A 12,792-nucleotide genomic window follows, 5' to 3' on the forward strand; every position below is an offset into this window, starting at 1 on the left:
CGGTGGCCCCTTGGCCTCCAGCCAGGGGAAGAACTGAGGAGACTTTGCTATGGGCCTCCGTGTCGGCTGCCCGACCCTCTCTGGGATGAGCCACCCAGGGTCTCTAGGCCTGATAAGAAGGGACCTCTCGGGCTGGGGATATGGCCTAGTGGCAAGAGAGCTTGCCTCGTATACATGAGGCCCTGGGTTCGATTCCCCAGAACCACATATACAGAAAACAGCCAGAACTGGCGCTGTGGCTCAAGTGGCAGAGTGTTAGCCTTGAGCAAAAGGAAGCCAGGGACAGTGCTCAAGCCCTGAGTCCAAGGCCCAGGACTGGCCAAAAAAACAAAACAAAACAAAAAGAAGGGACCTCTCCAGAGGACTATTTATTAAAAAAAAAAAAATCAATTGCTAGGCCCTGGTGGCTCCTGGCTGCAATCCCAGGCTGAGATGTGAGCATCCGCATTCAAAGCCAGCCAGGGCAGGAAAGTTTGTGAGACTCTCATCTCCGATTAACCACCAGAAAAAGTCAGAAGTGGAGCAGTAGCTCAAGTTTAGACTGCTAGCCTTGAGTGAAAACACCGAGGGACAGCGTCCAGGCCCTGAGTTCAAGCCCCAGTACTTATACACACACAAGATTAAAAAAAAAATCATCCTGGGATTTGAGCTCAGGGTCACTAGGCAGGTGCTCAACCTTTTGAGCCATGCCCCCAGTCCTTTTCACTTGAGTTATTTTTTGAGCCGGTCTTGTGCTTTTGCCTGGCCCTGTCAGACCTTGGTCCTGGTGGCTGTACTTGCTGGCTGTGTGAATCAGCACGCCAGGCTTGTGTATTGAGGTGTGGAGTATTGATAGCTTTTGACCTGTGCTGGCCTTGAAATGAACCGCCCCCCCCCCCCATCTCCACCTCCAGAGGGGCTGAGCGGCCGGGAGAGCGGCTGCACCTCGCCATGGGCGCTCCTCCTCGGTGTCAGGTCCCCTCCCTGTGGTCCCTGTGGTCCAGCACCAGACACCAGACACTGATGGGTCAGGAGCGCCGGGCCACAGTGTGTGGGCAACCCTGGGCCTGAGGTCAGGGGGCGGGCGGGGGGGGGGAATGGGGACACAGAGGTGAGGAAGGAGGGGGAGGGCTCTGTGCCCGGTGGGCACCGGTGGGCCCCCTCCCCCCTGCCCTCCCCACCCCAGCTGCGGCTGGCATCCAGGGCTGACACCAGGTTCGGGGGCGCCGCCAGCGTTCCCAGATCCCCAGGAAGGTTGAGTGGGGTCCCCCGGGTTGCAGCCCCGAGCCGGCCCGGCGCGGTCACGTTCCTGCCGCCTGACTCAGGCCGCGGGGCGGGGAGCCGGGAGGCGGCGCCGGCGCCCGCTCGGCCCCAGGGGCGGCACCAGGAAGCACCCGCCCCGGCCGGAGCCGCCATGTAACCGGCGCCGCCCGGAGCCCAGCCGCGCGCGGCCCCCGGCCACCCGCCTGCCATGGGGGACGAGGATGAGGACGAGGGCCGCGCCGTGGAGCTGCGGATCACTGACGGTCGGTGCGGGGTCGGGCGAGGGCTGGCCCGGGAGCCGGGGAGGGGGTCGGGGGCCGGCCGGGCTCACCCACCCCCTGTGCCCGCAGCCAATCTGACTGGGCACGAGGAGAAGGTGAGCGTGGAGAACTTCGAGCTGCTCAAGGTGCTGGGCACGGGAGGTGAGGACCCCCAACCGCCGGGCGGGTGCCCCCCGGGCGCAGTGCTCTGGGCCTCTTCTCGTCTGGGCCTGGGCCAGGGCCACTGAGGAGGCCTCCCCCCACCTTTCCCGGCACCCCGCCCTCCAGTGCCGGGGGTTCCATGCCCTCTTCCAGGACGCTCTGCCTGGACATCGTTCCGCCCTGCCGGGTCCTGTACGTGCTTGCCCTGGCCTCGATTTGCCAGCTTTCTGCGTGATTTGCACGGTCCCTCCCGGTCCCCAAGCCCCCCTGCGATTTGCATAGCCCCTCCCCGAGCCCCCTGCGATTTGCATAGCCCCTCTCCGAGCCCCCTGCGATTTGCATAGCCCCTCCCCACACCCAAGCCCCCTGCGATTCGCATAGCCCCTCCCCGAGCCCCCTTCGATTTGCATAGCCCCGCCCCATCCCCATAATTTGCATAGCCCCGCCCCGTCCCAAAAGCCCCCTGCGGTTCCCACGCTCTGCGCCCTACTACATCTTACAAACTCCCAGGCCCCAGTCTGCACGGCCCTCCTCGGCCTGTAGCCGCACCTGGCCTCTCTGCCTTGCGTTTGCAGCGCTTCCCATCCCTCTGATCTCTGGCAGGTTGGCACATGTTCTCCCCCGCCCCCCCCCCCACGCCTCCCAGGAATTGCAAACTCCCCGAGCTGCCGTGCCCATCACTTCCCTGGCTTTAACCGCGCACCCTCCGGGGGTGGGCACACCTTTTCCAAAGAAGGCTCTGCCAACATCTTGCGTACCTACCTGTTACCCCCAATTTGCATACTCCACCCCCAGCAGTCTCTGCACCGCCCTCCCACTCACAGCCCCCCCCCCACCATGCTCCCACAGCCTACGGGAAGGTGTTCCTGGTGCGGAAGGCGGGTGGGCACGACGCGGGGAAGCTGTATGCCATGAAGGTGCTGCGCAAGGCAGCCCTGGTACAGCGCGCCAAGACGCAGGAGCACACGCGCACCGAGCGCTCTGTGCTGGAGCTGGTACGCCAGGCGCCCTTCCTGGTCACCTTACACTACGCCTTCCAGACGGATGCCAAGCTGCACCTCATCCTGGGTGAGGAGGTGCCACTTCCCGACCTGGGCGGAGGGAGGCACACAGGGACAGGGGAGGCCACCCAAGGGAGCAGATGCCAACTGCCGTTGTACCTCCAGACTATGTGAGTGGCGGCGAGATGTTCACCCACCTCTACCAGCGCCAGTACTTTAAGGAGGCCGAGGTGCAGGTGTATGGGGGTGAGATCGTCCTGGCCCTGGAGCACCTGCACAAGGTGGGTGAGGATGTGGTTCCTGGTGGTTGCTGTGAGGTCTGGGGCTGATGAGGGATCTGCAAACATGGCAGCTGCCAGTCTGTCTCTAGGCTTCCTGGAAGTGCCCTGTGGTAGCCTGGGTGAAGATGAGCTGCTTGTGCAGGCCCCCTGGGAAGAAGCCTCAGGGCTGCCTGGAAGCTCTCCTCCTTTGGCGCCTCCTGCAAGGGGCTTTCCTCTGGCAGGAACTTGGGGATACCTAACCAGAACTTCCTCAAACGGAGACCTCAGGCTTTGGCTGCCAAGGCCTCCTTGAAATGAGGCGTGTGTGTGTGTGTGTGTGTGTGTATGTGTGTGTGTGTGTGTGTGTGTGTGTGTATGTGTGTGTGTGCGCGCGCGCCTCGAGGCCTGAGCTTCAGTTCCACTTCAGGCTTTTTTGGCGGTTAAGTGGAGATAAGTCTCTTGGGCCAAGCTCCCGTGGCTCATTCCTGTAATCCTAGCTACTCAGGAGCCTGAGGTCCGAGGGTCGAGGATTAATGTCAGCCCAGGCAGGAATGTCGGTGAGACTTTTATCTCAAATAAACCACTAGAAAACCAGATGTGGTGCTGTGGCTCTAAGTGGTAGAGTGCTAGCCTTGAATGGGAAAAAAAGAAAAAAAGATGACAGACAGCGCCTAGGTCTTGAGTTCAAGCCTATAACTGACAAAAAAAAAGTCTCATGGATTTTTCTCGTTGGGCTGGCTTTGAACTGCGATCCTCAGATCTCAGCCTCCTGAGTCGCTAGGATTAGGGGCGTGAGCCCCCTGTGCTTGGCTGAAATGGGGCCCTTTGAACAGGCGCTTCTGTCTGCAAGTCCCTTTTGGCCTGTTCCTTCTCCCGGGGCCTCCTTCTTGCTGTGTATCTGCGGTGGCCTTGCTTGTGTATGGGCCCAGCGCTTCCGGGACCACTCACGCACCCCAGCTGAAGCTTTGTCACACGGCGGTCTCCTTGTCCCGGATGGGGCCCCGGGGCTGGGGAGGGCTTGAAGGCGGGAAGCCCAGCGTCGCTCTCGCCCCTGCCAGCTGGGCATCATCTATCGAGACCTGAAGCTGGAGAACGTGCTTCTGGACGCCGAGGGCCACATCGTGCTCACGGACTTCGGCCTGAGCAAGGAGTTCCTGACCGAGGAGGTGAGCGAGGCTCCCCTTCCGCCTCCCCGTGTCTTCTGCTTTTTTTGCCTGCATTGTGGGGGTTCAGAGATGAGAGATCTCAAAGTTCCTGCCACTGGATCCTCGATTGTCGCTGGTTCTGCTGTCAGCATTGGGGGGCTGGTGGGGTACAGGAGAGGCCTGGCTATCCTCTTGTCCTCCCAGAAAGAACGGACTTTCTCCTTCTGCGGCACCATCGAGTACATGGCCCCCGAAATCATCCGTAGCAAGGCCGGGCATGGCAAGGTGGGTTGGCGAGTAGGCGGGGGCGGGGGGTGGGGGTGGAAGGTGGGGAGGCCCTCGGCCCTCACCCCGGCCCCACCCTGCAGGCTGTAGACTGGTGGAGCCTGGGCATCCTGCTCTTCGAGCTGCTGACGGGCGCCTCGCCCTTCACACTGGAGGGGGAGAGGAACACGCAGGCCGAGGTGTCCCGGTGAGGGGGGCTGGTCGTGGAGGGTGGGGAAGGGCTGCAGGGCCTGTCTGAGCTGGGCGGTGGGCGGTGGGCGGTGGGGGGGGGCTTGCTGCCCCTGACACCCCACCCATCCTCCCAGACGGATCCTGAAGTGCTCCCCTCCCTTCCCCCCTCGGATTGGGCCCGTGGCGCAGGACCTGCTGAAGAGGCTGCTGTGTAAGGATCCTCAGAAGAGGCTGGGCGCCGGTCCCCAGGGGGCACAGGAAGTCAAGAGCCACCCCTTCTTCCAGGTGAGGCCTCCACCCCGAGACTCCTGCACTGGCTGCGCATACGCCCAGGCTGCTGCTCCGGGGGGTGCCGGGGGAAGTGGGGGACACGGTCTCCTCCATCCTCATCAGAGCTAGCTTAGAAACGGGGTGCTCACTCAGGAGGTTGAGAGCTGGAGGGTCACGGTAAGCGATCTGGACGGAAAAGTCGGAGAGACTCCATCTCCAAAATAACCAGCCCCACAGTGACTGAAATGAACATCGGCCAAGCCGGCAAAGACAAGCCATGCGAGGCCCTGAGTTCAAACCCCTGGTTCTGGCAAGAAAAAAACGAAACAAAAACAGAGCTGGCACATGAGTTCCAGTTAGGGTCGTGGATGGACCATGGGACCTGGGAGGGCCTGGAGGATGGCTTGGACTGTCCTTTACTCGGGATGAACCCCAGGACGGCTGGCGACCTGCCCCGGGTGGGGGGGGGGACGGAGGCATGGCTCAAACACAAGGCCCTGAGTCCACATCACAGGCGTGCACGCACTCACCCACAGAGCGACACAGGTAAGTGATGTGGAAGTGGGAACAAGTCCTGGCCCTGGTGACAATCTAGCCGGGCAACTGGCCCACACGCGTGCTACCGAGGCTTCCTGCTTGGCTCCTGCGGTCTTTGAGCCTGTAACTCAGGTGGGCTTTTGCTCCCTTGTTGAGAACTGGCGTGGTTTGGAGTGTGGTGCACTCTGCCCCCTTGCCAGCCCCTGTGGCTCGGGTTCGGCGGGTGTGGCCAGCCCCGCCCAGTGAAGACCTACTGCGTGTCGGCCCTTCGCTTACGTAGTTTCCTACAATCCTCGGCACTACTCCGATTGGCCCCATCTTTATGGATGCAGAAGCGGAGGGCCATTTGTCCAACATCACCCAACCAGGCAGTGATGGAGCTCGGATTCGAACTCAGGGCTAGGGACACGGTGGCCACGTTCTGTTCAAGCTTCGGGTTTGCTGTTAGTCTGCTGTGGCAGCCGGAACTGTGGCCAGCAGCAGTCACCTGTGCTGAGCGCCGGCCCTGAGTCTTTCAGACAAGCTTGGCCTGGAAGCGCCTCCTCTGTGGAGGGCGGGGGAGGGGGAGGAGCGCAGAGCCAGGTAGAGGGCGCTTCCTTTGAGCCCACCCTGGGTACCATGCCGGGTGCGGAGGATGGACCGGAGGGGGGCTCTTTTCATTCCGTCTTTTCCTAGAATAAAATTGTGACTCCAGGACTAAGAAGGACAGGGGGATCGGATAATGGGGAAGCAAGTGAAACACTCCGCCATACTAGTTGAAACACAAAAGGGCTTGTTTTCAATACCGTGAGTGCAAAGTCTGAGGAAACGTATCCCGACTTCCGGGAAGGCTGCATCTAGCTGCTCAGACTGTGTGTGTTGGTTCTACTGTTCTGCACTGGGCTTTATCATGAGACCTTAAAAGGGTCCCCATCAGTTCCAGACCCGGATCCTTCCAGATCAAAATTTATCTGGAAGGAGACAGATCTGTTTTTCCTAGCCACCCTGCTACAGGTTCCAGAGCTGTGTGCCAATGTTGGGGGGCTGCACTGTTGCCGGGGAGGCTAGAATCGCTGCCTACCCCCAATGCCAGCTATGCCCTGGCCTCGCTGGAGAGCTGCCCGGGGAGGGGGCCTGAGAGTGGCAGGGTCTCCCCGTCTTGCCCGTCCCTTTGACCCCTCCCCTCTGTTTCCTTCTTCCCAGGGGCTAGATTGGGCTGCCTTGGCTGCCAGGAAGATCCCAGCCCCATTCCAGCCCCAGATCCGCTCGGAGTTGGATGTGGGCAACTTTGCGGAAGAGTTTACCCGGCTGGAACCTGTCTACTCCCCTTCTGGCAGCCCCCTGCCTGGGGACCCTCGAATCTTCCAGGTGAGTGGGAACCCATGGGTCCCCAGAGGCAGAAGGGAAGACCCTGCTGCCGGCCTCTGCCTTATGGGGGGGGGCCTCGGCCAGGACACCATACACCCCCACACGTAGGGTCTGCAGGTGTAGACTACCATGATAACGCCTGTGTCCGATGGCTCATGGGTTATCTTCAGACTTTGTGTTCCATTTCCCTTCTACCCCACCACCTCCTTGTTCTATAAAAATATGGCTTTCTGTTACCCAGAACATTATTCACGTTTATTGTTGTTGTTGTTTGTTTTTGCTGGTCCGGCTAGGAATGTGGTTTTATCCCTTTACAGAGAAACCTGTGAGTCACTGTGCTGTCTTTTCCTTTTAGTTTGTTTGTTGTTTGGCTTTGTTTTTGTTTGTTTTCTTTCTGTTGCCAGTCCGGGGGCTTGGACTCAGGGCCTGAGCACTGTCTCTGGCTTCTTCCCGCTCAAGGCTAGCACTCTGCCACTTGAGCCACAGCGCCACTTCTGGCCGTTTTCTGTATATGTGGTGCTGAGGAATCAAACCCGGGGCTTCATGTATACGAGGCGAGCACTCTACCACTAAGCCACATTCCCAGCCCTTCAGGTTTTTATTAATAGTTTTAGAATTATGAAGTGGCACACAGGGAGAGACGCGATGCGTGTATTGCCCATACAGCTGCGCAGCCTGTTGCCGCAGCACACAGCACGCCCCCGCTTAGAAGCTCAGGCCTCTGAGCGCCGGTGGCTCACGCCTGTCATCCTAGCTACTCAGGAGGCTGAGACCTGAGGACTGTGGCTCAAACCCAGCCTACGCAGAACGCCAGAAGTGGATCTGTGGTTCAAGTGGAGAGTGCCAGCCCTGAGCAACACAGTTCAGTGAAAACGCCAAGGCCCTGATGAGTTCGAGTCCCAGTATCAGCGCGGGCAGACGGCTCAGGCTGCTTGGATAAGCCACGTGCCTTGGTCCAGCGTTTGAGGCCCCTGGCGCTCTCGGGGCGTGTGCTCGCTCTCATCCTCTGTGATGCTCTACTGGGCGCCACCCATGTCTCAGAGGTGTCCGGCCAGGCCCTGTGCCTTAGCACACTCAGTGCCGTCCCGCCATAGCCACCTGCGCTGCCCATTCACCCGGGCCACTCTCTCCACGTGCACAGCCCTCTGCAGAAGATGCCTTCTGTCCAACAACTAGTTACCCCGCTGTCCTGACAGGTCTGAAGCCCCCTACGGCAGGAACTGTGTGCTTGGTTCCCAGGCCCAGAGAGGAAGAGGTCTGATCTCAAAGGACATGGCCCACGGTTGCTTTTTATTTATTTTTTTGCCACCCAGACTATTCTCTCTCTCTTACTCTCCCAAAGGAAGAGAAGAATGAGCATCTGGCCCATACTTTTTAAAATAAGAGCAGATCAGTATTGGGGCTGAGGGGATGTATGGCTCGAGTGCCAGGCCCTAAGTGAGTTCAAACCTCAGTGCTGCAAAAACAAAGGAGCCAACAACAGCAACAAAACCCCACACGACAGTAAAACCACATAACATTTGGACAACTTTGTGCTGAAATGGCCCTTGTTGCATCTTCTCAGTCTAAGAAGAAAATCACTTTTTTTTTTTTTGCGAGTCATTGCATTCATTCCTGTAATGTTTCAAAAATGTGTACTGAGCCAGGGGCAGATGGCTTACACTCATAATCCTAGCCACTCAGGAGGACCAAGGTTGCAAGCCAGGCCGCGCGGAAAACCCCTCCACACTCTGTCTCCAATTAACCGCTAAAATGCTTAACTGGTGGCATTGCTCAAGGTTCGAAACCAGCCTAGTTAGAAAATTCCTCAAGACTCTTTTCAGTTAACTAGTAAAATGCTTGATGGGTGGAGTGGCTCAGGTGCTAAAGCACCAGCAGGAGCATGAAAAGCTCATCTTGGATGCATAGCCCTGAGTTCAAGCCTGAGTCCTGCTAAGTACAAAACAAAACCAACAACAACAAAAATCCCTCCAAAAACAGGTACTCGGCACTGGTCTTGGGGTCATACGTATCAATGAGCCACGCAAGCAGAAACTTGTCCTCATCCTAGAGGGCAGGGGGACTACAGTTCCAATCGGGAACAAAACAACACATAGGCCAGGCACTGGTGGCTCACGCCTGTAATCTCAGCTACTCAAGGAGGCTGAGATCTGAGGATCAAGGCTGGGAGCAAGCCCAGGCAGGAGAGCCCAGGAGACCCTCATCTTCAGTTAAAACACCTTAAAAAGCAACAAGCAGAGCTGTGGCTCAGGTGGTAGAGCGCTAGCCTTGAGTGCCAAAGCTAAAAGGACAGCACCAGGCCGAGTCCAAACTCCAGTACCAGCACAAAAATCAAATTCATGTAGTAAGAATGACTCTTTGAAAGTATTTGAAATGTAGCTTTGTTTTCTTTCTTTTTTTTTTCCTGGTGCTGGGGACAGAAGAGAGGGTGTGTGTCCTATGCCCTGCCTTGCCCGCTTTGCCTTGAGGGGAGGATGAGATCTGGTTTGAAAAGGAGAAATAGCTTTTCCCCTCCCCGGCAGATCCAGCAGAATTCTCCTAGACCAAGTGTGTCGGCCGTGGGTGTAGTCCTTTCATGCACTTCCCACCAAACGCAATGACCCTGTGCGAGGCCCTTGGGGGGCTCACTGACCTGAGAGAGGAGGGGTCATAGACCAACCCTTGGGGGACAAACACGGCTGAGTGATTCTAACAGGAGGTGGGGAAAAACAACACGTGCCCACACGTGGAAGATCCCCGGGAACACTGCCCTTGGCTTTCTATGGGGTCTTCCCCCTGCCACCCCTGGCGGCGGGTGTGGGTCTTGCACCCCCTCTCCCGTGCTACTCACCCCCCCCCACCTCCGCCCCTCCCCCCTGCAGGGTTACTCCTTCGTGGCGCCATCCATCCTATTCGACCACAGCAACGCGGTGATGGCCGACGCGCTGGAGGCGCCGGGCCCCGGAGACCGGCCGGGCCGGGCGGCGGTGGCCAGGAGCGCCATGATGCAGGTGGGCCGGCCCCGGGTTCGGGGAGGCGGTGTTGTGGGTGGGAGTCCGGGCCCGGGGACCCTGCGGTGCGCGCCGGGCGGCGGCGGGGCCTCTGACGGACGGCCGCGCCCCCTTCGCCCCCAGGACTCGCCCTTCTTCCAGCAGTACGAGCTGGATCTGCGGGAGCCCGCGCTGGGCCAGGGCAGCTTCTCCGTGTGTCGCCGCTGTCGCCAGCGCCAGAGCGGCCAGGAGTTCGCGGTGAAGATCCTCAGCCGCAGGTGCGGGGCGGGGAGCGGGGGTGCGGGGCCCGGGAGCCGGGGTGGGGGGGGCGGCACCGGCGGGGCCGAGCAGCACCGAGCCCCCGCTTCCCGACCCCCCCAGGCTGGAGGCGAACACGCAGCGCGAGGTGGCCGCCCTGCGGCTGTGCCAGACGCACCCCAACGTGGTGAATCTGCACGAAGTGCATCACGACCAGGTGGGGCGCCCCCCTCCCGCCATCTCGGGAGTAGCGGGGGCGGGGCCAGGCCGGCGGGGCGGGGCCTCGGGCGCCATGGGCGGGGCCAGGCCGGTGGGGGCGGGGCCTCGGGTCGCCCCCCGGGAGGCGGGAGGGGAGCTGGAGGAGGCCCCGCGCGGCGGCCCCGGGCGGGGTCCGGGAGGGCGGCGCGTGGTGACCCGGCCTCCCGGCCCGCCGCCGCCGCCCGCAGCTGCACACCTACCTGGTCCTGGAGCTGCTGCGCGGCGGGGAGCTGCTGGAGCACATCCGGAAGAAGCGGCACTTCAGCGAGTCCGAGGCCAGCCAGATCCTCCGCAGCCTCGTGTCGGCCGTGAGCTTCATGCACGAGGAGGCGGGCGTGGTGCACCGCGACCTCAAGCCCGAGGTGGGCCCGGGGTCTGGGCGTCGCGGGGCCGGGCTCGCGCGCCCCGCGCGGCGCGGGGCTCCGGCCTCTGACCGCGGCCCGCGCGCCTGCCGCCCTCCCAGAACATCCTGTACGCGGACGACACGCCCGGCGCCCCCGTGAAGATCATCGACTTCGGGTTCGCCCGGCTGCGGCCGCAGAGCCCGGCGGGGCCCATGCAGACCCCCTGCTTCACGCTGCAGTACGCGGCCCCCGAGCTGCTGGCGCGGCAGGGCTACGACGAGTCCTGCGACCTCTGGAGCCTGGGCGTCATTCTGGTAGGGGCCGCGCCCCCTCGGAGCCTGGCTGGGAGGGCGGAGGGGGGGGGCGCCCCGTGAGGTGGAGAGGGTGAGCGGCTCTGTGGGCGGGCTGAGGGCGCAGCCTGAGCCCCGGAGCCCGCCCGGCCTCACGCTCCCCACCTCCTATCCTAGTACATGATGCTGTCGGGGCAGGTCCCCTTCCAGGGGGCCTCGGGCCAGGGCGGGCAGAGCCAGGCCGCTGAGATCATGTGCAAGATCCGGGAGGGCCGCTTCTCCCTCGATGGGGAAGCCTGGCAGGGCGTGTCGGACGAAGCCAAGGAACTGGTCCGAGGTGAGAGCGGAGGTCGGGGAGCCTGGAAGGGGCGGGGCGAGCCCTCTCACGGTCACGGCTCTCCGTGGGGGCTCTGCCTCGGCCTCCCCTGAGCGCTTTCCCGCCCCGCCCCCAGGGCTCCTGACCGTGGACCCCGCCAAGCGGCTGAAGCTCGAGGGCTTCGAGGCAGCTCGTGGCTGCAGGACGGCAGCGCCGCGCTCCTCGCCCCCGCTCCGGACGCCAGACGTGCTGGAGTCCTCGGGGCCCGCCGTGCGCTCGGGGCTCAACGCCACTTTCATGGTGAGGGGCGGAGAACGGGCGGGGCCTCCCGCGGGTGGGCGGGGGCCCGCGGGGGGCGGGGCCGCCGGGCGGGCGTGGTTACAAGCGGGGCACGGGATGGGCGGGGGCCGCGTGGTGGGCGTGGCCCGCGGTGGGCGTGGCCCCCGCGGTGGGCGGGGCTTGGCGGGCAGCGTCGGAGCCGGGAAAACTTAAGCCCTGGTGATTGAGGGGCCACGGGAGGTCCGGGCGTGGTGGGATCGGCGCCCGGCAGGGGCGGGGAACGAACTCATCCTTCCCTTCCCACCAGGCCCTTCAACCGGGGGCAAGCGGGAGGGCTTCTTCCTGAAGAGCGTGGAGAACGCACCCTGGCCAAGCGGCGCAAGCAGAAGCTGCGGAGTGCCGCTGCCTCCCGTCGAGGCTCCCCCGCGCCTGCCGCCTCAGGCCGGGCCCCTGCCACTGCCAAGGGGCCCCCCGCCGAGCCAACGGCCCCCTGCCTCCCTCCTAGCCCCTGCCACTGTGAGGAACCCCTTCCTTGAGCGCTGGCTGGAGCTGTGACCTGGGAGGCCCCGCACCGATCCCCAGGAATCGCCCTTCTCTTCCCAACCCCATTTCCTGACAGAGCAGAAGTATTTTTATAAGCAGAGAATTTTTTATGTCTTACCAGGTAGTTAGCGATGCAGGGAAGGGGGGAACATGGTGAGGAGGGGGAGCTCTTCCAAGACACCACCTTGTCTGGGCAAAAGGCCTGCTGTAGGGTCTGCCCTACCGGGGGAAGGGCTCCTCTCCCCATCCTGCCCACCGTTCTCTCCTGAAGCCTTGTTTCTAGGAGGGGGCACCCCTCAAGATGTCACTTTATGGACTGTGCAATTATGTCCACCAAAGACCTGTGTTGGAGTGAGACCCGGGGGGGGGGTGTCCCCTGAACCATTTGTCTCACGATGTCACCTGCTCCTCCCCTCTTAGGTCTAAGCAAGGAGGAGGCCCTCCCAAACGGGGTGGCACTCTTCTCACCCATCCACGCCCCTTGGGCACAGCTGCTCCTGGCCGAGGGTGGGGTCCTGGGGGGTCCGGATGGGGCATCCATGGTTCCTGCCTCAGCTCCTCCAGGCTGTGCCTTTGACTTCAAATAAAAGTTCACCCAGTGTTGTGTGTGGCATCTGCGTGCCTGTGTTGGGGTCTGGAGCTGAAGGGCAGATGGGGCCGCCGGCCAACCGGCCAACCCGGGTCTGGGATCTCAGAGGCAGGAACAGGCAGACCTTTCTAGGACAGGAAGGACTTAGGGCCTCGGCTGGCTAGGCGGTTTACCACTTGAGCTATGCCTCCAGTGCGTGTGTGTGGTGTGAATGCTGGGGCTTGAACTCAGCCCGCAACGCTTACTGTTCCTTAGTGTTTGTTGTT

General features: G+C 61.9%; 1 protein-coding gene across 1 annotated transcript; it reads left to right on the forward strand.

The window, feature by feature from the left end:
* The first annotated feature begins 1,372 nt into the window (after positions 1–1,372).
* On the forward strand, positions 1,373–12,538 carry Rps6ka4 (ribosomal protein S6 kinase A4). Its single transcript, XM_048360267.1, is given in 19 exon segments — positions 1,373–1,505; positions 1,593–1,664; positions 2,514–2,732; positions 2,831–2,946; positions 3,984–4,091; positions 4,275–4,355; positions 4,439–4,542; positions 4,661–4,811; positions 6,516–6,680; positions 9,542–9,670; positions 9,794–9,927; positions 10,031–10,124; positions 10,354–10,527; positions 10,629–10,823; positions 10,977–11,136; positions 11,252–11,293; positions 11,296–11,330; positions 11,332–11,416; positions 11,704–12,538. Coding segments are annotated over 19 exon segments (2,346 nt in total). The 5' UTR covers positions 1,373–1,450; the 3' UTR covers positions 11,931–12,538.
* The last annotated feature ends 254 nt before the right edge of the window (positions 12,539–12,792 follow it).

The sequence above is a fragment of the Perognathus longimembris genome, chromosome 13, assembly GCF_023159225.1.
Source record: "Perognathus longimembris pacificus isolate PPM17 chromosome 13, ASM2315922v1, whole genome shotgun sequence".
NCBI classification, from domain to species: domain Eukaryota; kingdom Metazoa; phylum Chordata; class Mammalia; order Rodentia; family Heteromyidae; genus Perognathus; species Perognathus longimembris.